General features: G+C 37.6%; 1 protein-coding gene across 1 annotated transcript in view; it reads left to right on the forward strand.

Moving 5' to 3' along the window:
• Positions 1-26,078, forward strand: part of LOC150097068 (uncharacterized) — a 221,768-nt gene that overhangs the window by 33,259 nt on the left and 162,431 nt on the right. Inside the window, exon 3 of the mRNA XM_090408117.1 lies at positions 2,350-2,715. Coding sequence (XP_090264243.1) covers positions 2,350-2,715 — 366 coding nt within the window. The remainder of the gene's footprint in view (positions 1-2,349; positions 2,716-26,078) is intronic.

The following is a 26,078-nucleotide window of genomic DNA, read 5'->3' on the forward strand; positions in this document are numbered from 1 at the left end:
AGGCAGATACATTCACAAACTCTCCCACCACCACTCCTCCCAGCAATATGGCATATTAAAACTCTAACCAATAGAGCCCACAATCTTTGTTCCAGTAAAACTGCCCTTTCAACCGAACTCAAACACATACACAACACCTTCCTTTCCAATGGCTATAATGACTACAGAATTAAAAAAAAAATAATCAAGTCCTTCCCCATTCCCCGACTATCTCTTCAGAAGGACTTCAGAACTGCCATCACTATTCCTTACATCTGTAGTACTTCAGAAAAAATAGCCAGATCATTAAAAAAAGTACACCCTCCATACAGCTTTTAAGCCTCACCGTAAACTTGCTACCTTATCCGCTCCACTAAAGACCAGCTCCCTCCTCTTTCAGTGCCTGGTACATATAGAGTACTTGTTCCTGTAAACTTGCCTATCCATCCGGTTAGAAGAACACAGTTCTTACATATGCAAACACGATTAGGGTCAATCTGGCCTTGCAGACCATGTTTTGGATACATCCCACAGGATCTCCTGGGAAAAAAACTACTATGCTTCACCATAGTAAATTCAAAAAAGAAAGACTATTCTTTGAATCTGCATCTGCACTCAGGAATCAACCTAATTTAAACAAATACGGTTGCATTAAACTTCCCAAAATTTGGGAAACTTTAATTATCAGAGATACGTCTTTACATCCTAGGCCACCTGCAAATGCCCATAGAGGGTGCACTACCTAGATAGGACTTTAGTTTCACTTTGTATTGTATTTGTGTGTGTTGTTACAAAAAGTTTTTGTAATCCCTGAAGATGTCTCTGTGACGGAGATGAAATATTGAGAGTATTAAAATTAGTTTTAATTCTTTCTCAGTACTGGTAATATTCCATTAAACCTCTAACATGAATGATTCAGAGGAAGCAGAGCATGAAGTATTTGAAAAATTGTTAAGATATAAGAAGTAAAACTGTTGTTCTTAGCCATAATAGATTATGTTAAGATGAATTGTAGTAGAAATTAACTTGATTATGTTGAATGTGAATATCCAGGATCAATATTTTATTTTATTTTTTAAAGAAAGGGTTTATATAAGAGAGATTGAATGTAACCGAACAGGTAAGGCTGTTAGCATCAGGAGATTGTTATTTCATATGAAAATTAATGCATTCTCAAGTGCAGAGAAATAAGAGGTCTTTTATATAAACCCTTTTTTTAAAAAAAATAAAATAAAATATTGATCCTAGATATTCACATAATGATTAATAGTTTTTTAGCATCCAAGCTTGGATGTTAAAAAATACTGAAAAGCAAGGATAATTATATAAAGTTATGATATGATACATTGCAACTTTATTTTACAAATTTGCCTGGGTTTCTTGGAAATGTGGAAATGATGGAGAGGATTCAGAGGTTAGAGTGACCAAAATGGTGACATTCTGAAGGTTACAAAGTTTAGCTAACAGACAAAGAGAAGATATGATAGAAACATAATTTACTAATGGTGTTTTATAGAATAGATGTTACATATATTTTCAAATGCATGACTGGATGAGAAATAACAAAACGTTTTGTAAGAGTGTGGTTAGCAAGGGTGCAAATTTATTTGAGTGATAAATAAATGAAATATGTTGCTAGAGATGATTATGAATGTCTAATGACTTTAAGTATAGATATAATAGGCATATAGGCATTATTATATCAATAAGAGTTTCTGGGAGCCACCTGCAATTAGTTTTTAAACTATGCAGAGGCTGTGTGCTATTATTACTGCTACTAATAATAATTTCAGTATTTATTCACTTAAAAATTTTATGTGACATATATGTTACTATTAGAGCCTCCATAGCTCAGTCAGTATAGATGAAGCCCTTTGATCAGAAAGACTTGGGTTCAATTCCCGTCAGTGATGTGAGGAACCTTTATCTGGTCTCTTTCAATTAAAGGTGAGTTAGCCAGTCTCATACAGAGGTATGGGATTTTTTCACCTGAAAACTTGGGTTTTTTATCCCCCACAACAGCAAACTCACCCTGTGAATACACACACATGAATTACAATCATGAATTCATCCCAGCCACATGTCGGTCCCGAGCCCGGATAAAATTGGAAGAGTTGGGGAATCAATGGTGAACTACCCTGTAAAAAATCTCACCAGGAACACTTTGTCGGCAATGCTTACAAAGTCACCTTCGAAACAACTGAAAGGGAAATCAACCAATATGTTACTATTGTGATTGTCTGCAAATTTAAACAATCCAGATTTCAATGTTCAAATAACTATATCTGTGTATTAAACATGTTAAAAATTCCAGAGAAACAATAAATAAGCTCTGTTTTTTATTTATTAATGGTATTGTTTTTCTTACAGTTAGCATGACAGTTGAGGAACTTGGAAATGTTGCTTTTCTTCCGGATTCAATGGGAAATATTACAGTGATGGGAAATATTCAAATAGTTCACTCTGAAGGTGAGGCACCTGCTGTAGTGGCTCTTGCACCAATTCAAGATGAAGAGACAGCCCTCACAAATGAACAGACTGTTCTTGCCTTTCAGCCACCTGATATACAGAACCATATTCCAGAAACACAAACTGTTTTTACCTCACTTGCTGGTTCAGATAATGGTTATACAGTTAAGATTCCAGTTGAAGAAGGAGAAGATGAGGGAACACTGGTTCCTGTTAGCGTTCCTCAACTTCTAGCACAGCTGACTAATATTGGTGATACTGTCAGAGGCAAGTATTGATTTTTTATTTATAATTATTGTATTATTTAAGTTTCTGATCTCTTCTTCTTCTTCTGCAGCTTTTCTCACTTAAGTAGGGTTGCTGTTTATAGTGAGTCTCCTGCACAACCTCCTGTCTTGGGCTGTGGCCACATCCAAGTTCTTCATCCTCAAGTCCTCCTCCACCATCTCCCTCCATCTCTTCTTTGGTTGCTCGTACTTCCTCTTCCCCTGCACATCCATCTGAATGACCTTTCTTCTCCCACATACTCTTCCTCCCTCCTCATCACATGGCCAAACCATCTTAATCTTGCGTCCTGTATCTTTGTTCCTAAGTTCGTGACTTTCACCATTCCCCTTTCATTTCTCAGACGATACTTTATGGTCACACCGCACATCTACCTAAGCATTCTCATCTCTGCTACCTCCATCCTGCTGATGTTACTTTTTCCTCAGGGCCACAGTTTCCATAGCATATGTCATAGCTGGTCTCACTACTGTCCTGTAGATTTTGCCTTTTAGATTGATCGGCACCCTCTTATCGCATAGCACTCCAGTCGTTTCTCTCCAGTTCCTCCATCATGCATCTCACTTACTTCTCAGCCTCTCCATCCTTTTTTTCACTGTCGAACCTAAGTATCTAAAGTCCCTAACCTTCCTGATGACATTTCCTCCCAGCTCCAGATCTGTTTCCTGGCTGCCATCCACTTTGCAACACATATACTCTGTAGTACTTCTGCTCAGTCTCATACCTCTCTCTTCCAGTACTTTCCTCCAACTTTCCAGTTTAGCTGCCACTTCTTTTCTTGATTCTGCACACAGCATGATGTCATTTGCATACAACTTAGTCAAAGGTGCATCTTCTCTCACCACCTCCATTACAATATTAAACAGGAATGGACAAGTTTGCGCCTGCAAGTTTATCTCCTCCTGAGATTTTTATTTAATAAGGTTAAAACACCTTATGGTAACTTGTTCTGGTAAAATACTTATAAGCTCTGTATTACTAAAATCTTGGTATTTCTAGCCTGGCTCCCACTGACGAGACCTCAATAAAGGTCAAAACTGGTCTGGGTAGTGGCCCCCCTTGCCTTTAATACAAAACATCATACATCCCCTTCTTGGAGATGTGTTTTGGCATTAAGGGTAAATATTAAGATTAGTGATCAGAGCTTATACCACCTTTACCACGAGTTGCCTTGGTCTTGCACTACCTGCAGGATCAGCTAGACTTGCATCACTTGCAGGCGCAAACTTGATTTGTTTGTCTCTTGGGAAATGGAGTAAAACGAGGTTTAAAAATTGCTTGGTATTTTTAACATTTATTATACCCAAGGTAAAAATACTTTCTACACACACACACACACACACACACACACACACACACATATATATATATATCAGCTAACACCTTTTCTTCCTGTATAGGGAGTATGCGAGGCCGTTTTAGCCCTATCTAACTTTAGGAGACTGAGTGGGCAGTTCAATCTCCACTGGCAGCCAATCAGAGATAGCTGGCCCAAGGCTCTCACTAAATTAATTGCCACCAGGGTTATCGCCAGATTAGATCTTGCCCTGGGGCAAACAATTAAATATCACCCTTGATGGATTATAAGACAAACATATAAGAAAATCTCCAATTGCTATTTTTTTTTATTACAAGAGAAACATTAATGCAAAATGATTACATAATAATATTAATTAAATGTTTGCTCTAGGGATATCACACAATAAAACTGTTTATAAGATCTTCTAAATTTAAATTATAAGATATGTCCACCTCTATCGATATAGTTGCTAGATCAGCCAATCTTTCTTGAGTCATTGCTGTTTGCAAATAATTTTTAATCAGTTTAAGCTTGGAAAAACCTCTTTCCGCACTTGCTATGCTAACATGAATTGTTAGCATAGTGACCACAATATGGGTGAACAAGCACCCTTATTAAGGCGTGCCATGACGCAGGCTGCCTCTATGCTACACCCTGTCGAAGGTACTGATCGCCATGCAGTGAAGAGATGGCTATCAAGTGCTGCTATCTTGTGGTCCCTGATCCTAACACAATAGTTTTAATGTCCGAAAATAGCGAGGGTTCAGTGGTCGATTTTCTTGAGTTTATGGGACGAAAAACCCCCTTGCCCATGCCAGAGATTGACTGACTCAGGAACCGATCGAAGAGAGGCTTAGAAAATGTTCCTCTACTCGGTGACTAGACTTGAATCAAAGTCTTCATTCTTGCGGTCAAGCACCATGGAGTGCAAATGCCACTTCCACTGAGCTACACAGGCTCTTATATATATTTGGCAAGGAAATATGGATTCATCTGTTCATTTTACAATGACAAAATGAAGACTTTTAGGATCTTCTCTGATAATTATTCTTGTATCTCATCCTCAGTTCTTCTTTTGAAAAATACAACTCTCTGACATAGGATTGCTTTGGTATTGAATGAGAGTGTTTGTTCCCTCAAGGTTTCTGTCTGATCTCTGATGAAAACCGACAGCTCAAAATAGCTATCCGTTAAGGAAAACTTTAATCAAAAATCCTTAATTCTTGGGCAGCGGTTATGGCTTTAAAGTGGTGCAAGCTATTGCAACTCTGATGCCACAAGTTGTATTCCATATGCTGTCTGGTCTTCGTTTGAAACTTTCCTAGTGTCTGTATATATATTTCGTTATGAAATAATGATTATTCTTTTTATTTTCACATTTTCTTGTGGTTATATGGTTATTACGTGTATTGTTCAATCTTTCTTCCTTCTACAATTTGGCCAAAGCATACTGAATTAAATTTTATAGAGAAATTATGACCTTTTTCTTGACCACTAGTATTAATAAATTAAAGACTTAATTCTGTATGTTAATCAAGTAAATAATAGTTTAATATCCGATATGTTTCACTGACTAATATCTGTCAGCATTTTCAAGGATACATTGGTAAGCAATGGAAAGTAACAAAAACTAGGAAACTAACCGACAATTCTAAAAATTATATAAAGTTATCACTGTGTGTGATACAATACGCGTGTCGCAAGTATAACGTTTTATTTGTTGAGATATTTATTGTAATTTTCATGAAAGTTCATTTCTTTTTGGTTAAATGATCTGATTACAGTTTTCTATACATCTGGTAGGATTAGACCTTGATTCTTATTTAAGTTACCTGTTGAATGGGCGACTGTAGCAGATTCTTTGAATGTTCTTGAATGGTAGTTCTCTTCTATGTAGGGCATATGACTCGTATCCCATTCAATATTATGGTTGGTAGAGGCGAAGTGGGAAGAAAGGCCTGATATATCTTGTCTGTTATTCCTTACATAGCCAATGTGTTCTTTCTTTCTTGTTTCAAAACTTCTAGATGTCTGTCTGTCTGATGTAATTGATACCGCATGAACAGGGTGTACTGTAAACTCCAGAGTATTTGTAGAAAGGATGGCTATCTTTCGGTGATCTTATAAACTTTTGAATGGTCTCAATAGGTTTGAAGGTTACTCTGATATTATATGGTTTTAAAAGAAGAGCTCATTTTTTGGATATGGTACTAACAAATGGAACTGTTATAGAGCTGATGTATTGGGTTTCATCTTGTTGTCTTTGCAGTATGTCATTAAAGAGAATCTTGTTGATGATTCCTGTAGGGTAGCCATTTAGGAATTGATCTCTGGATATTTTCATTAATTACTTCTTGTAAGTCACCAGGGTCTGTGGTACACTGTATAGCACTTTTTTTGAGCATAAGGATAATGCTGAGTTTCTGGGATATGTGGTGAGACGAGTCGAAATGGAGGTAGCGTCCAGTGTTAGTCATCATCATCATCATCAAACAGTGTGTAAAACTAGCTAAACAAAAGTCATGGGAGGACTTTGGCAAGAATATAGAAAATAAATATCAAGAAGGTGGCAAAATATTCTGGAGGTTGTTGAAAAAGCTTAGGAATGGAGGAAAGAGTGCTGTAAAAGGAATTAGAGATGATAAAGGTGAAATGAAAACAGGAGAAAAAGATATCCTTGAAGTATGGAGTAATTACTTTGAAAAACTGCTAAATGAAACAAGCAGTGATGACAGCACAGTGATAAAAAACACTGACCAGGCATGCAGTCAGGAATACATATCCATACTTGAAGTAGAAAAAGCAATCAAAGGCTTGAAATGTGGAAAGGCAGCAGGAGTAGATGATATTCGACTGAAATGCTGAAGTATGGTGGTATAAGAGTCTTACAGTGGCTGCACTGCATAGTTCAGAAAGCCTGGACAGAGGGACGAATTCCCGATGATTGGAGTAGAGCTCTCATAGTACCCATATATAAAAAGGGAAATAAAACTGAATGTGAGAATTACAGAGGTATTTCCCTACTGAGTGTTCCTGGCAAGATCTATGCAAGTATACTTGAGAAACGGTTAAGAAGAATTGTGGAAGAAAAGCTTGGTGAAGAACAAGCTGGATTCAGGCCAAATAGAGGCTGTCAGGATCAGATCTTCACTTTACGACAAATAGTCGAGAAAGCATGGGAATATAACAAAGATCTGTATTTAAGTTTTGTCGATTTGGAAAAGGCATATGACAAGGTGCCAAGAGAAAAGCTATTCAATACGCTGCAGTTATATGGTGTCAATGGGGCATTATATCAAGCAATACTTAGTCTTTATTTGAGTTGTGAGTCAGCAGTTAGAATTGAAGGAAGTACAGAAAGATGGTTTAATGTTAAATCTGGTGTGAGACAAGGATGTACATTATCCCCTCTGTTATTCATTATCTATATGGATCACATTATGAGGGAATGTGGTATTAAACCTGATATCAAAATTGGAGATGTTAATGTCAGCTCTTTGCTTTATGCGGATGATGTTATACTTCTAAATAAATCCGCTACAAGTCTGCAAGATTCTCTGACTAAATTGAATAGCTGTTGTAATAGATATGGTATGAAGGTCAGCAATAAAAAGACAAAGACAGTGAAAATAGGCAGAATCATTGAAAATGTCAACTGTGTTGTGAATGGAGAACCTGTGGAACAAGTAAAACATTTCAGCTACTTAGGCACAATTTTTACTGAAGATGGTAAACTAAATATAGAAATAGACAACAGAATCAGCAAAGCTGGTATCGTGGGAAGTCAATTGAATAAATTCATATGGAATAAGAAAGAAATTAGTCGGAACACTAAATTAGCTGTATACAAGACTGTGTTCAAACCAATTTTAACTTATGGATCTGAGAGCTGGGTCAGAAGTAAAACACTTGACCAAAGACTAGAGACTGCAGATATGAGAGTCCTGAGAAAGATTAGAGGCATGAACAGATGGCATCAATGGCAATATCATATTAAAAATGAGGATATTAGGAAAGAACTTGACATTGTCAGCATCCAGGAATGCGTTAGCAGAGCTAATCTCAGATGGTATGGTCACTTAAATAGAATGGGAGAGGAAAGATTAGTAAAACAAGTGTTCTCTGCCAGGTTGGCAGGGAAACGACCCAGAGGAAGACCAAGATATAGGTGGATTGATACGGTACAAAGTGCCTTAGACGATAGAAATATAAGATCTGATAATGTTGGAGTCTTGACAAGTAACAGACTGATTTGGAGGAAAATTGTAGATAGGAAGTTAGTAATGATGTAATTTTTTCATGTAGTACTGTCATATCCTGTACACCCCTTGAGGGTACATGGCAGGAATTTGATGATGATGATGATCATCATCATCAAATTCCTTACATATACCCTCAGGGGGTGTACAGGATATGACAGTACTATATGAAAAATTTACATCATTACTAACTTCGTATCTACAATTTTCCACCAAATCAGTCTGTCACTTATCAAGACTCCAATATTATCATTATCAGATCTTATATTTCTATCGTCTAAGGCACATTGTACCGTATCATTCCATCTATATCTTCGTCTTCCTCTGGATTGTTTTCCTGCCAACCTGGCAGAGAACACTTGTTTTGCTAATCTTTCCTCGCCTATTCTGTTTAAGTGACCATACCACCTGAAATTAGCTCTGGTAATGCATTCCTGGATGCCGACAATGTCAAGTTCTTTCCTAATATCCTCGTTTTTAATATGATATTGCCATTGAGCATCTGTTCACACCTCTAATCTTTCTCAGGACTCTCAACTCTGCGCTCTCTAGTCTTTGGTCAAGTGTTTTACTTCTGACCCAGCTCTGAGATCCATAAGTTAAAATTGGTTTGAACACTGTCTTGTCTTGTATACAGCTAATTTAGTGTTCCGACTAATTTCTCTCTTATTCCATATGAATTTATTCAGTTGACTTCCTACCATACCTGCTTTGTTGATTCTGTTGTCTATTTCCATATTTAATTTACCATCTTCATTAAAAATCGTGCCTAAGTAGCTGAAATGTTTTACTTGTTCCACAGGTTCCCCGTTCACAACACAGTTGACGTTTTCAACAATTCTACTTATTTTCATTGTCTTTGTCTTTTTAATGCTCACCTTCATACCATACCGTATTATAACAGTTATTCAATTTAGTCAGGGACTCTTGCAAACTTGTAGCGGATTTATTTAGAAGTATAACATCGGCTGCGTAAAGCAAAGAGCTGACATTAACATCTCCAATTCTGATATCATGTTTAATACCACTTTCCTTTATAATGTGATCCATATAGATAATGAATAACAGAGGGGATAATGTACATCCTTGTCTCACACCAGATTTAACATTAACCCATCTTCCTGTATAGTTCCTTCAATTCTAACTGCCGACTTACAACTCAAATACAGACTAAAGTATTGCTTGATATAATGCCCCATTGACACCATATAACTTTAGCGTATTGAATAGCTTCTTTCTTGGCACCTTGTCATATGCCTTTTCCAGATCGACAAAACTTAAATACAGATCTTTGTTATATTCCCATGCTTTCTCGACTATTTGTCATAAAGTGAAGATCTGATCCTGACAGCCTCTATTTGGCCTGAATCCAGCTTGTTCTTTACCAAGCTTTTCTTCCACAGTTTTTCTCGAGTATGCTTGCATAGATCTTGCTCGGAACACTCAGTAGGGAAATACCTCTGTAATTCTCACATTCAGTTTTATTTCCGTTTTTATATATGGGTACTATTAGAGCTCTACTCCAATCATCGGGAATTCGTCCCTCTGTCCAGGCTTTCTGAACGATGCAGTGCAGCCACTGTGAGACTTTTATACCACCATATTTCAGCATTTCTGGTCGAATATCATCTACTCCTGCTGCCTTTCCACATTTCAAGCTTTTAATGACTTTTTCTATTTCAAGTATGGATATGCATTCGTGACTGTATGCCTGTTGTGTGCTTTTTACCACTGTGTTATCACTGCTTGTTTCATTTAGCAGTTTTTCAAAGTAATTACTCCATACTTCAAGGATATCTTTTTCTCCCGTTTTCATGTCACCTTTATCATCTCTAATTCCTTTTACAGCACTCTTTCCTCCATTCCTAAGCTTCTTCAACACCTCCAGAATATTTTGCCACCTTCTTGATATTTATTTTCTATGTTCTTGCCAAAGTCCTCCCATGACTTTTGTTTAGCTAGTTTTACACAATGTTTAGCTTTCTTACATTTGTCTCTGTATTCTCTAAGAGCATAAGCTGACTTATTTGCCAGGAACTTTTGATATGCTTTCTTCTTTTCGTTCACTGCCTCTTTAACTTCCTGTGTCCACCATGGAGTTCTGATTTTTCTATCCTTGCAGACAGCCTCACCACATGCCTCTCTGGCTGAATCAATCAGATGTTTCTTTAAGGCTTGCCACTGAATCTCCAAGGTTTGGTTCCTGTTCTCAAACTCTTGCTATTGTCAGTTTGTTTCTTAATAAGGACATCTAGGAATGCAAGTTTATTATCTTTTTCTAGTTCCAATGTGAACTTGATAGTGTTGTTGTAGCAATTCATTTTGTTTAGATAATCTGTTAGTTCTTCTTTTTTTGTGATTCCAAATGATGAATATGTTGTCAACATACCTAAACCATGTGGTTGGTTTAGGGGTAATTTGGGATAAAATTTGACTTTCCAAATTTTCTTAGAATAGGTCGGCACAAGAAGGAGAGAGAGGGCTGCCCATGGCTAATCCAGAAAGTTGTTTGTAGTAGGTTTTTTGCAATGTAAAATAATTTGAAGTTAAACAATGCTTAAACAGCTTGGTGATGTTTGGTTGGAACAAGTTTTCTAAGATGTCGATGACTTCTGAAACTGGGATATTTGTGAATAGAGATGTGACATCCAGGCTAGCCATAATATTATCTTCAGAGATATGGGTGTTTTTTAATTTCTCCAAGAAATGTTGGGAGTTCTTGATATAAGAATCCATGTTGTGAATGTGTTCTTGTAACATTTTGGCTAGATATTTTGATAGTTTGTAAGTAGGGGAATGGATACCATCTACTATTGGACGTAATGGTGTACCTTCTTTATGGATGTTGGGAACACCATATAGTCTTGGAGTTAACGGATGCATAGATTTTAGTTTTTTGATTAAGTCCACAGGCCAGTTGGTCATATCACATAATAGTTCATTGGTATCAAGATGGTATTGTATCACGCACAGTGATAACTTTATATAATTTTTAGAATTGTCGGTTAGTTTCCTAGTTTTTGTTACTTTCCATTGCTTACCAGTGTATCCTTGAAAATGCTGACAGATATTAGTCATTGAAACATGTCGGATATTAAACTATTATTTAATAATTATTATTATTATTATTACTTCTTGTGCTGACCTATTCTTAGAAAATTTGGAAACTCAAATTTTATCCCAAATTACCCCTAAACCAACCACCTGGTTTAGGTATGTTGACGACATCTTCATCATTTGAAATCACAAAAAAGAAGAACTAATAAATTATCTAAACAAAATTAATTGCTTCCACAACACTATCAAGTTCACATTGGAATTAGAAAAAGATAATAAACTTCCATTCCTAGATGTCCTTATTAAGAAACAAACTGACAATAGCATCAACCTGTCGGTATATAGAAAACCTACTAACACTGGATGCTACCTCCATTTCGACTCGTCTCACCGCATATCCCAAAAACTCAGCATTATCCATATGCTCAAAAAAAGAGCTATACAGGGTACCACAGACCCTGTCAACTTACAAGAAGAATTAATGAAAATATCCAGAGATCTATCCCTAAATGGCTACCCTACAAGAATCATCAACAAGATTCTCTTTAATGACATACCGCAAAGACAACGAGATGAAACCCAATACATCAGCTCTATAACAGTTCCATTTGTTAGTACCATATCCAAAAAATGAGCTCTTCTTTTAAAACCATATAATATCAGAGTAACCTTCAAACCTATTGAGACCATTCAAAAGTTTATAAGATCACCGAAAGATAGCCATCCTTTCTACAAATACTCTGGAGTTTACAGTATACCCTGTTCATGCGGTATCAATTACATCGGACAGACAAACATCTAGAAGTTTTGAAACAAGAAAGAAAGAACACATTGGCTATGTAAGGAATAACGGACAAGATATATCAGGCCTTTCTTCCCACTTTGCCTCTACCAACCATAATATTGAATGGGATAAGAGTCATATGCCCTACATAGAAGAGAACTACCATTCCAGAACATTCTTCAAAGAAGCTGCTACAGTCGCCCATTTAACAGGTAACTTAAATAAGAATCAAGGCCTAATTCTACCAGATGTATGGAAAACTGTAATCAGATCATTTAACCAAAAAGAAATGAACTTTCATGAAAATTACAATAAATATCTCAACAAATAAAACGTTGTACTTGCGACACGCGTATTGTATCACACACAGTGATAACTTTATATAATTTTTAGAATTGTCGGTTAGTTTCCTAGTTTTTGTTACTTTCCATTGCTTACCAATGTATCCTTGAAAATGCTGACAGATATTAGTCAGTGAAACATATCGGATATTAAACTATTATTTACTTGATTAACATACAGAATTAAGTCTTTAATTTATTTATAGAGAAATGTTTTGAACAAAAAATAAACACGCATTAAAATATTTATCAGTTTTTAACAAATGTATCCTTTCCTCCAATTGTAAATATTGTATTTTAATGTCTGCAGGAAATGAATTTTAATGCACTCTAGGAAATGCGTATGAAGGAAGACTGTTCCAAAGGCCAGCACTAGAAAGAATAAATTAAGAAATGTCCTCCTATCCACTATACTCTGCAAATTGCATCATCTCAACCTTTCTTCATATTCAACATTCCAGAAAGCAGAAACTCTTTTGGTCAATCGCCTCTGGACCCACCCCAGTCCATCATCTCTTCATCCTTTTGAAAACCAGGTGACCAAATCTGTGAACAGTAGTCCATATGTGGCCTAATAAGAGCCTTATACAATGGAACCAGAAACCTTTTACATTTACGAGTCAGTGTCCACATCATTACCAGAATTTATTATGTTGCCCTCACAGTTTTGGCAACATGTTCTCTAAATTTCAGATCCTTATCCACCTTATTTCCTCCTCCTTCAATAATATATCCCCACTCCTGTGCCCATTCTCTCAGTCTATTCAAGTCATCTTGTAAGGCCACAACATCTTTTCTACTCCTCATAGTTCATCCCAACTTTGCATCATCTGCAAAACAGTTGTATATCCCCATTCAAATCTTCCCCAATATCATTAACATACAGGAACAGCAATTAACCAAAAAAACAGACTCCTGAGGTATGCAACTAGTGACATTCCTCTTCTGGAATATTGCTCCCCATACACAACTTGTTGATATCTATCAGACAACCAATTTCCAATCCAATGCACTAGTCTAATATCTAACTCTATCTGCTGTAGTTTGACTATCGACCTATCATGTGGTAATCTATCAAAAGCCTTTGCAAAGTCTAAGTATGCTACTGTGTATCAATCTCCCACATCCAATGCTGCTGTCACCTTATTGTAATAAATAGGTAGATTACTAAAACATGATCTCCCTTTAGCAAATCTGTGCTGTCCATCAAAGATAATACCATTGTTGTCAACTCAATTCTAGATCTTTATTCTCACCAGTCTTTCCAACACTTTAACCCCAATACCTGACACACAGATTGGCTTATAATTTGATACTTGAATTCTGTCACCTTTTTTATGAAGCAGTACAATTTTGCCTTCCTTCTACTCCTTTGTAACTTAACCCAATGTAAGACTCATATTAAACAAATATGTCAAGGAAGATGTCAACTCCCTGGTACAGTCCTTCAAAATATGTAGTGATATATAATCAAGTCCCATAGCCTTATTAATATCAAGTTTGCTTATTTCCCCATATACCTCTTCGTCACTCACAGTCAGTCTCTCCTCGTCCTCCTCCTCATCTGGTGCTCTCAAACTCTCCATGATTTCACATTAACAAGGATGAAAGACCTTTATAAACTGCTCATTAAATATCTCAACTATATCCTCTGCAGCAGTTGTCTTTATATCATTTTATCCAATCATTGCCATCCTACCATAATCACTCTTATTTTACCCAGCTACATATTGAAAGAACTCCCTGAGTTTTTTGGTTTCAATAGCTAACTGCTGCTCATACTGAACTTTTGCTCCACTTACCAACCAAGTCACCCTCCTTGCCTGCTCTTCATAATCCTCATGGAACTGATTACCACCACTCCTCTTATGTTGCCTCCAGAGATTAAGCATGTAATACAGAGAAAAAAAAAGGCTGATACCTTTTTTTCTCTGTATTACATTCACTTTATTCATCGATTTCACACCTTATCTTCTGACCTTTGGAATAGACATTGCTTCTAATAGTTCTTGAATATCAACCAAGCAGCATTGATCTCCTTTCCACCCAACTCCTCATTCCATTTTACAGCTCCAAGCTGTCTCCTGAGCTTCTCATAATCGCCAGCATTGTAGTTCCATATATACCCTTTCCTCACAGAATTCCTCACATGGCTGGCAACCACCCAGCTTGACTGCCTGAGGTAGTTGCCTCTCAAAAATTCAGGAAACTCATTTTCTTTACTGCCAGTTGCCATCATGTCATCCCAATCTATATTGACGTAATTAAAATCGTCCATTATGAGCCTTTTCCCATTTCCTTGGCTAATTTTGCTTATACATTTCATGGTCATTACCCTCCACATTACCAGCATCTATAGCAGCATCCAACAAAATATTTCATTCTATTCACCCCTATCTCAAACCATACTGCTTCAAAACCATTACCACTATATCCTACCCCCCTTCCTCGTATCTTAACTCTTTTTCTGTCATCAATAGCATCCCACCTCCCTTTTTTCCCTTTATCTTAACATATATATAACTATAATAAATTTAGTTTAATCCTTTATCCAAGTGTGAGCAAACAAAGTTTGCACCTGAAAGTATCTTCAGGACTGGGGTAAGGTAGTACAACACCAGGAAACTCGTTGCAAAGGTGGACCAAGCTGACATCACTCCTATCTCAGTATCTTCCATAATGCAAAACACATCTCCTTGTGGATATGTATAATGTTATGCATTAAGGGAAGGGCCACTACCCAGACTAGTTTTGACCTTTATTGAGGTCTCTTCAGTGGGAGCCAGGCTCAGATGTGGAGATACCAGGCAGAAGCAATAGCGAGGTCATCCCTACCAATAGGAGTTGCCAAAAGGTCTGCCACCTTTTTATTATATTACTCTGGATTTAGAGAAAGATGTTGAAAGTTTATTTTTTACTTGGTTAGACTATAATAAATTTAGTTTAATCCTTTATCCACGTGTGAGCAAACAAAGTTTGCACAAACTTGGATGAAGGATTAAACTAAATTTATGATAGTCTAACCAAGTGAAAAATAAACTTTCAATATATATAATTATGTTACCATTGAACTAGACAAGGGGAATGGATACACCATGATACTTTTGGATTTTGCTAAAGCTTTTGACAGAATACAGCATGGTAAACTATTGCATAAATTAGAGAAAATGGGTTTGGGTTATAGAATATTAGCATGGATAAGAGGATGGCTGACCAATAGATATCAAAAAGTGGTATACTGGGAATGTGAGTCTGCAAGATTTAATATCTCCTGTCCCTGCCTTTCCATCTTCCAACCACCATCCTTCTGTTGAAGAAGAAGAGGGTTTGATTCTCAGACTGACATCATCTCTAGACGATCCTCCTCTTCTGGAATATAACTATCAAATTCTTAAATCTCTCATCCAGACTCACCTTCTGGGAATGGATATCACAGATCAGTTGAATGACTACCTCCATGCTGAATTCTCCGAACACTTCATGCCTTGCCAAACATCAGCCTACCTCTCATTCTACAATGACTTTGTCAAATAGGAAGCAGAGGAAGAGAGCTTATGCAGCTATGCAGGTCCTCTATGAAAAGAATAGAGGGCAGTGTGCCAAAACCATCCTTGATGGTGCTTCCCCTCCACCTCTAGCACACTTACATGATGATTTTGTTAAATTCTGGAGTACAGTCTTTTCTGCTCCACCTTCACACTTCCCTGATTATGATGACCAACCTATGATATTGATGGTCCATTCCTGTCTTTCAAATATACCAGCCTATCTCCATGCAGGAGATTAAAGCAGCTCTTCCATCCAATTTCTCTGTTTCCGGACCTGATAGCTTTCCTACATCTAGGCTTTGGAAGGTGCCATTGAAGATTCTTCAAGACTTAGTGGACATTCTCCTTTTTCAGTAAAGCAATACCACCATACCTACGTGCTTCAAGAACTATCTTCATTCCAAAGAAAGAAACTTCAAGCTGTGCATCAGACTTTAGACCTATTACCATCTCCCCCCTGTGATACTTAGACGCTGTCATAAAATCTTAGTTAAATGACTTCAGCAACATATACAGCATGATTATAGACAGGGAGCTTTTGTCCCTTCGGACAGCTGTGCCGAGAATATATGTCTTCTCTTCTCTCTGATTCCCGACACCACCTTAAGCCTCTATATATGGCATCGCTGGACATCCAAAAGGCCTTTGATAGTGTCTCCCTTCCTGCTCTCCTTTGGGTGTTGTCTATTGCTGGATGTCCAGAACCCTTTCTTTCCTATGTTATGGAACTATACTTTGGTAGCTCCGTCACTATCACTACAGGGTCCCATGAAACTTCTATTCCCGCAGTGCAGGTTGTTCGCCAGGGTGACCCGCTATCTCCCCTTTTCTTTAACTGTGTCATAGATAAGCTTCTTCACTCTCTTCCTAGCCATATAGACTACTCTCTAGGTGTTTCTTCCTTTAATGCTATGGCCTTTGCGGATATCTTTTTCTCGTAGCCTCTACTAAGATAGGCTTGCAGGAACTCCTTGACCGGACAGTTGACTTCTTCTCTATTTGAGGCCTTTCTATTAATGTAGAGAAGTCCTGCCCTTTAGCTCCTGTTCCCTCTGGTTGTGAGAAGAAGCTTAAGGTTGAGACTATAAAGTTTTCCCTGCACAGGAGGCCTTTGCATGCTTTGACTATCCTGGAAGAGTGGAGATACCTCAGTCCCTTCTGTCCCTTCTATCCTAGAAGCTGGGATTGCTTCTTTGAGAAAAGCTCCTCTTAAGCCCCAGCAAAGACTGTTTCTCCTTTCCCACTATCTGCTACCTCGCTTTTACCGCAAGTTGGTGCTTGGTAGGATATATATCTCAGTACTGTCCCGAATGGACAGGGCTATCCGTTCAGTCATGATCTCATGGCTGAACGGATAACCCTGCAGCCTGACACCCCTACTGCATATTTCCATGCAAGGGTGGTGGGCTCAGGGTTCCATCACTTAGATGGCTGATCCCACGCCTGCGGCTGTCAAGAATTGCAAAGTTAGAACTATCTTATTTCCCCTAACTGCAGAGAGGCTTTCTATAGCCCATTAATACAAGAAGACTTTAGGCGGGCTAAAGGCTGGTCCCATTATCAGGGTATCTTAATTGAGTCAGCACCCGCTAGAGGTGGGTATCTCTGTTGCACTGTTCTGTAGATGGTGCTCCTTTAAAAGAGTCATATCTGGTGCCTCCCCAGCATGATTGGGTAAGGGATGGCACCAGACTCCTCCCTGGGTTCGAGTATATTGACCTTATCAGGATGAGGATCAATGCTCTGCCTACTCGAGCCCACACAGCTTGATGGGGTAGTGACAACTCAAACTGTAGGGCTGGCTGCCACTACAGTGAGACATTGTCTCATATAGCCCAGTGTTGCTTCCGCACCCATGCGGTCCGCGTGTGGAGGCATGACGCCGTGGTCTCCATTCTGAACAACCACTTTAAGAACAAAGGTTGGGTGACCGCAGTGGAAACACATTATAGGACCTCCTCTGGTTTGTGTAAGCCAGACTTAGTGATTAAAAGAGATGGTGACGTTTGGGTAGTTGATGTCCAGGTGGTGGGAACAGGGCACCCACTAGCCTATAGCCATAATAATAAAGTGAACTACTATAAAAATAACCAAGATCTAGTTAGTAAGATGCAGGAGGAGCATGGGACAACTCCGAGGTTTACCAGCGCCACCATCTCTTTGCATGGTGTATGGAGTGCAGAGAGTTATAAGGAGCTAAAACAGCTTGGGCTTAACCAGAAGGATATAAAAGTTCTTTCCTTGAGGGCCCTGCAGGGCACACTGTTGGCATGGCATTGCCACCAGAGAATGACTACAATGATAACTAGAACAGGCATAGGGTAAAACACTTGTAAAGGCTTAGGCCCAGTGGTGAGCTATAAGGGGCTTGCGGGGGCTCTCCTGAGCTCTTTGTTAAATTTTTCTCAAATTTGCGAGCCCCTTGTTCTTCTTGTTTACTTTTTATTTTTTCAGAAAAAAACAACAACATAATGTTTTGAAATATATTAAGCTAAAAACTCATACGGTAACCTAACAAAGTGATTTTATTAAATAAAATGTTATAGTTACTGTTACTACCATTTTACGAATAAGAATTCACTTTTGGTAATCATATATAAATAAATAGGACTATAAAATAATGCCCCTTGATTGGAACTGTTGCTTATCATCATCATCATCATCAAATTCCTGCCATGTACCCTCAAGGGGAGTACAGGATATGACAGTACTACATGAAAAAAATTACATCATTACTAACTTCCTATCTACAGTTTTCTTCCAAATCAGTCTGTTACTTGTCAAGACTCCAACATTATCAGATCTTATATTTCTATCGTCTAAGGCACTTTGTACCATATCAATCCACCTATATCTTGGTCTTCCTCTGGGTCGTTTTCCTGCCAACCTGGCAGAGAACACTTGTTTTGCTAATCTTTCCTCTCCCATTCTATTTAAGTGACCATACCACCTGAGATTAGCTCTGCTAACGCATTCATGGATGCTGATTTGTCAAGTTCTTTCCTAATATCCTCATTTTTAATATGATATTGCCATTGATGCCATCTGTTCACGCCTCTAATCTTTCTCAGGACTCTCATATCTGCGGTCTCTAGTCTTTGGTCAAGTGTTTTACTTCTGACCCAGCTCTCAGATCCATAAGTTAAAACTGGTTTGAACGCTGTCTTGTATACAGCTAATTTAGTGTTCCGACTAATTTCTCTCTCATTCCATATGAATTTATTCAATTGACTTCCCACCATACCAGCTTTGCTGATTCTGTTGTCTATTTCTATATTTAATTTACCATCTTCAGTAAAAATCGTGCCTAAGTAGCTGAAATGTTTTACTTGTTCCACAGGTTCTTCATTCACAAAACAGTTGACATTTTCAATGATTCTGCCTATTTTCATTGTCTTTGTCTTTTTATTGCTGACCTTCATACCATATCTATTACAACAGCTATTCAATTTAGTCAGAGAATCTTGCAGACTTGTAGCGGATTTATTTAGAAGTATAACATCATCCGCATAAAGCAAAGAGCTGACATTAACATCTACAATTTTGATATCAGGTTTAATACCACTTTCCTTCATAATGTGATCCATATAGATAATGAATAACAGAGAGGATAATGTACATCCTTGTCTCACACCAGATTTAACATTAAACCATACTTCCTTCAATTCTAACTGCTGACTTACAACTCAAATAAAGACTAAGTATTGCTTGATATAATGCCCCATTGACACCATTGACATCATATGCCTTTTCCAAATCGACAAAACTTAAATACAGATCTTTGTTATATTCCCATGCTTTCTCGACTATTTGTCATAAAGTGAAGATCTGATCCTGACAGCCTCTATTTGGCCTGAATCCAGCTTGTTCTTCACCAAGCTTTTCTTCCACAATTCTTCTCAACCGTTTCTCAAGTATATTTGCATAGATCTTGCCAGGAACACTCAGTAGGGAAATACCTCTGTAATTCTCACATTCAGTTTTATTTCCCTTTTTATATATGGGTACTATGAGAGCTCTACTCCAATCATCGGGAATTCCTCCCTCTGTCCAGGCTTTCTGAACTATGCAGTGCAGCCACTGTAAGACTTTTATACCACCATACTTCAGCATTTCTGGTCGAATATCATCTACTCCTGCTGCCTTTCCACATTTCAAGCCTTTGATGGCTTTTTCTGCTTCAAGTATGCATATATATTCCTGACTGCATGCCTGGTCAGTGTTTTTTATCACTGTGCTGTCATCACTGCTTGTTTCATTTAGCAGTTTTTCAAAGTAATTACTCCATACTTCAAGGATATCTTTTTCTCCTGTTTTCATGTCACCTTTATCATCTCTAACTCCTTTTACAGCACTCTTTCGTCCATTCCTAAGCTTCTTCAACAACCTCTAGAATATTTTGCCACCTTCTTGATATTTATTTTCTATATTCTTGCCAAAGTCCTCCCATGACTTTTGTTTAGCTAGTTTTACACAATGTTTAGCTTCTTACATTTGTCTCTGTATTCTCTAAGAGTAAAAGCTGAGTTATTTGCCAGGAACTTTTGATATGCTTTCTTCTTTTCCTTCACTGCCTCTTTAACTTCCTGTGTCCACCAGGGAATTCTGATTTTTTTATCCTTGCACACAACCTCACCACATGCCTCTCTATCAGAATCAATCAATGTTTTCTTCAGAGTTTGCCATTGAATCTCCAAGGTTTGATTCCTGTTTTCAAACTCTTTCATTTTCTTTTCAATAATCTTTGTGTATTTTAGTGTACAGTTCACATCTGAGAGCTGCTCAACTGCCTCTCTATCAGAATCAATCAATGTTTTCTTCAGAGTTTGCCATTGAATCTCCAAGGTTTGATTCCTGTTTTCAAACTCTTTCATTTTCTTTTCAATAATCTTTGTGTATTTTAGTGTACAGTTCACATCTGAGAGCTGCTCAACTGCCTCTCTATCAGAATCAATCAATGTTTTCTTCAGAGTTTGCCATTGAATCTCCAAGGTTTGATTCCTGTTTTCAAACTCTTTCATTTTCTTTTCAATAATCTTTGTGTATTTTACTCTACAGCTCACATCTGAGAGCTGCTTAACTTTTATTCGCTTTAAAACTTTCTTACATGTTATTCTTTTCAATATGAAATTCAATTTTATCCTGCTCAAGACTAAATAGTGATCACTTCCAATTTCAAATCCTCTGTACACTCTGGTGTCCTGCACCAGATAGAAAACATCACTATCAACAATAACATAGTCAATGAGACTTTTCTTATTCCTTGCCTCTTCTCTCCATGTGAATTTGTGCACATTTTTATGTTGGAACATGGTGTTAGTAATAACCAGTCCATGTCCTGAGCAGAAATCCAACAGATGTTTGCTATTATTATTAGCTTTGCTCTTTTCTCCAAATTTTTCCAAAATATTTTTGTATGTCTTACAATCATTTCTTACTCTGCTATTTAGATCCCAACAAGGACCAACTTTTTCTTTTTCATTGTGTCAGTCGCTTTTTCTAAAATCCTCAAAAAATTCCTCCACTTCTACCTTAGTAGAACCTTCTGTGGGACCATAGGCACAAATAAGTCTCATTGTCCAGTTCCCCATTCTCATATTTGCCCACATTACTCTACTTGAGACTGACTGCCATTCAAGATTAGCCTCATATTTTGTGTTGAATACTATGGCTACTCCTTCTTTTCCTTGATTGTCATTGCCCGAATATAACATTTTGTATTTATTGCTCAGAAAGATCTCACCAGTTTTGGTCTTTTTTGTTTCAGTCACTCCTAATATGTCGATCTGGTACTTATCTAATTCCTCAGCTAGCTCTATTTCTTTGCCATTCAGGCTTCTTACATTGATAGTGCCGATCTTTAACTCTGGTGATGTTGAGTTGGGGTTGGTTTTCAGATTTGTTCCAGTAGCTGACTTATCGCTGTTCGCCCTGGTTCCCTGGCAGAAACAACGGGGGCCTTGTTTAACCGGGCGACGCCCCAGCCGGCATGAAATTTTGTCATGTTGTACCATCATTTTTTATTTTGGTATAACCAATGAGAATACAATTTGGTCGGCTAATTCCCAAATTGCCAGCCCATCCTCGTTCGTTCAGTATCAAAGTAGATACCCAACAGGGTGCACCACGAGAAGGTGAGGATTGGACATTAGGTCAGAAGCCCTGGTCAGTTCTCCGCATTCCTTTAAAGGCTATGTGGAGGTCTCCTCTCAGTTATACAGCTTTGACCCTTAAGCACCCCTGTTGATTATCACTTGCGTTATATTTCTCTTTAAGTGAAAGAGAAATATAACGTACTTCAATATTATGTGTTTGTATAATATTTATTTATTATTTATAGATTGTTTATCATAAAAACTTCTATCACAAACAAAAGAAATTTATTTTGTTTATAAAAAATGGGGACTATTTCATATGTGCGATTATAAAAGATTTTATTCTTATTATATTTTGATGGTTAAAAAATGTTTTTCTTATGTAAAATAAATTAACACAAATAATTATGTACAAATATTTCATGTTTATATCATGAAATATTTGCTTAAAAATTATAGCCTTTACAGGTTGATTGTCCCCTCATACTTTTTGATTGGCATTTGCACACAAGCTGTATTAATAAACGTTTTTGTGTGAAATACGGCTTTTTTTTGCTTGAGGATGCGAGCCCTTTGTTAAAATTTCCATAGCTCACCACTGCTTAGGCCTATATCAAGTCTGGACATGATGTAAGGGTATTACTGCCCATAACCAGTACAAAGATTAAAAAAAAAATAATAATAACAAGTTGTGTACCGCATGGATCAGTTCTTGGTCCACTGTTTTTCAATCTGTACATTAATGATATTAGGAAGGTTTGACAAGCAACATGCAGTTGTTTGCTGATGATGCAAAGATAGGTAGAGTAATCAGGAATGCTGCTGATATGCAGTCTTTGCAGAATGATTTGAATAGGCTGGAATTGTGGTCATGGGAAAATGGGTGTCAGTTCAATGTCAGTAATTGTAAAGTCATTCACTTCGGCATGATTAGCTATCCAATGTCATATTATATTGGTGGGATTAGGTTAAAAGAAACTGATGAGGCTAGGGATCTTGGGGTGTTAATAGATAGGAAGTTGTAGTTTAGGGGCCATGTGGCAAAGATTGCAAATACAAATCGAAAGAAATTGCAATGCTGAAACGAACATTCATATGTAAAGATAAGGATGTTATTTTGCCTCTTTACAAGGATTTGATAAGACCTCACTTGGACTATTGTGCACAGGTCTGTCTCCTGGTTTCCATTCTGATTCTGATATATTGGAAAGAGTACAATGGAGAGTGTTAAAAATAACATCAGGATTGTGGAATACTAATTATGAAGACAGATTGAGAATCTGTAGACTGCAGACACTAGCAAAAAGGAGAAAGAGGGGTGATATGATTGAGACTTACAAACTTCTGAAAGCTTCATACAGGATTTCAATTTATGGAGGTGGAGAAATGACAAGAGGGCATCCTTGGATGCTGAGAATGAAGGCCCTAAGAAGGGGATGAGGGCTAGATTTTTCTCTCAAAGGATGGTGCATGATTGGAATGGATTGTCATTGGTTGTTGTGAGTGCAACCACTGTGAATGAATTCAAGAATAAGTATGATAGCTGGTGTGTGTAGTATGTGGCCTCCCTGGAGGTCTTCTCTTAATAATAATAGTAATCTTCACAAAATACATCATACCCTTCCATCTCTATTCCTGTCTGGATTACATGAAATAAGTAATCGATTGCATTTGAAATTTTCAATGTCATTAAGACATATCACAAAGGCTAACTTCAAATAAAATTCTATTGAAATTGTAACTCACATACACTATAATGTGTGTGTATGTGGGTCCACCCACCAGCCCATCATGAAAGCGGTATGCAAACAAGCAGCAATAAAATTCAACCGAAGGGTTGAAGCTTTGTGTCAGTTGAGCCCACGATAAACAGGCGAAACACCGCCCATATATGAACATGTTAAAACTAATGTTGTTATGGCAGTTTCGAATATATTTTGGTATTTGGTTGCAGAGAATCAGCATTTCAACTCAATTGTCGGCTTGCCTTTGTCGTTGAATCCCACAAGACCTGAAACAGTTGAATCTGTTTAAGGTCTTGTGGAGCACTACACAGTGATCCAAATGCTGCGAAACTTTGCAGGAATACATTCTGCATAATGCAGAAGAAGTATCTGAGAAACAAAAACGTGGCCAAAATTCACCACCAGGGGCATTTTACACAAAATGCATGGAATTTGCATATCATGCAACATGGTGTTATAAAAAATACTGTGTCCATCTTTATAAACCTTCCTGGGTTTATAAATATGGACACAGTATTTTCCCCTCATTCTGTTGTTAATACTGTCCACAGTAATGGTACTAATCCTACCCCAGTGTGCTTTGCTCGTGTTGCTGCCCTCAGTGAATTTCATCACCTGAAAAAATGTTGACGAGGTCAAATGTTCACAACAAGTGAATGAAGTTTCTACTGCCATTGTGGAGCAGACCATGCATAACAGCATTGGTTCCTGCAGTGCACATGCTGTATCAAGACACATGGATGTGCCTTATGCAACTGTCTGAAAAAATTCTATGGAACATTCTGCATTTTCAAGATAATCCTGACACTGGAGTTGTGCCCATAGGACTTTGTGAGTTGAGTGATATTTGCTTTAACATTCCTTGCTTGAGTGGAGTTGGATGCTGTGTGACTGTGGACGATTTTGTGGGAGATGAGGCTCGCTTTCACCTGAACAAAACTGTTAATACTCATTATCAGGTATGGGCTATACAAAACTCGCATGCAATCCAATAAATTTCTTTGCATTCAACCAAAGTTACTGTCTGGTGCTGGTTTACAGTTTCTTTTATAATTGGACAATTCTTCTTTGAGGACATTTGCTAGTTGGTTCTTGTGACCTCTCCAGTTACTGCCAAGAGGTATTGCAGTATGATAAACCATTTTGTTGTACCTCATCTACAGCAGCACCTGTGTATGGATTCAGTCAATTTCATAAAGGATGGGGGCCCCTCCACACATTGGTTGATCTATACAGGAGGCTCTTCGAGAACATTTTACAGAAGTCAATGTGATCAGTTGGGTGTTTCATGCTGCATGGTTGCCTTGTTCATCTGATCTGAGCCCCTGTGACTTCTGTCCCTTGGGATTTCTCAAAGGCAGGGTTTATCAGCATGACATGTTAACAACATGTATGCAACATTAGTCCTGGCCAGCTGTGTTCTGTCGTTGGACACAGTGTTCAAAGGATGTAGTTTGTTGCTTACTGGGAAGGGCAGTACATTGAACAGTACAGCCCATGAATGCATAATAGAAGTGATAAACGTGTGTTATTTAAACTTGTGTCTTTTTTTTCTCCTTCTTACACACACAGAAAAATTACCACACGTATATTTGGTACATTATACAGTGCCTCCTGGTGGTTTATTTTGGAACTACTTCCCCCCCCCTCAGATATTGCTTCCCCATGATGCAAAACATTCCTGCAAATCTTTGCAGCATTTGGATCAAAAGCAAGAATACTTTAATTTTGATCATCCTGTAATATAAAGACAATTTAGCAGTTTATAAAAGAAATCCTAAAAATTTCTAAAAACAAATATTCAAAAATTCATTGTGAAAAGACGGTTGAAGTAGATGATATTCAACCAGAATATTATCTACAAGGGTGGTCTGAAAAGTTCTCGGCCTCGACCATAGATGGCAACACAATTGGGAAGATTTTTTTTTCTAAGTTAGTACATCTGTCATAAGCATCCTTGTGAAATTGCAAGTCATTCTGTCAAGTAGTTTGTTTTATACAGCTGTCTGAAGCAAAAGAGTTGTTTGTATCCCTTGAAATGGATTGATCAAGTACATGATATGTATTGAATGACCGGCGAGTCAAGTCAAAGTGCGTGAAATTGCTGAGACTATAGGCATTTCAAAAGAACGTGTAGGTTATATTTTGCATGAAGAATTGCAAATGAAAAAGCGTTGCGCAAGATGGGTGCCATGCTTGCTCACAGCAGATCAAAA

The sequence above is a fragment of the Typopeltis vanoorti genome, chromosome 18, assembly GCF_054136105.1.
Source record: "Typopeltis vanoorti isolate ZY-2024b chromosome 18, IOZ_Tvanoo_1.0, whole genome shotgun sequence".
NCBI classification, from domain to species: domain Eukaryota; kingdom Metazoa; phylum Arthropoda; class Arachnida; order Uropygi; family Thelyphonidae; genus Typopeltis; species Typopeltis vanoorti.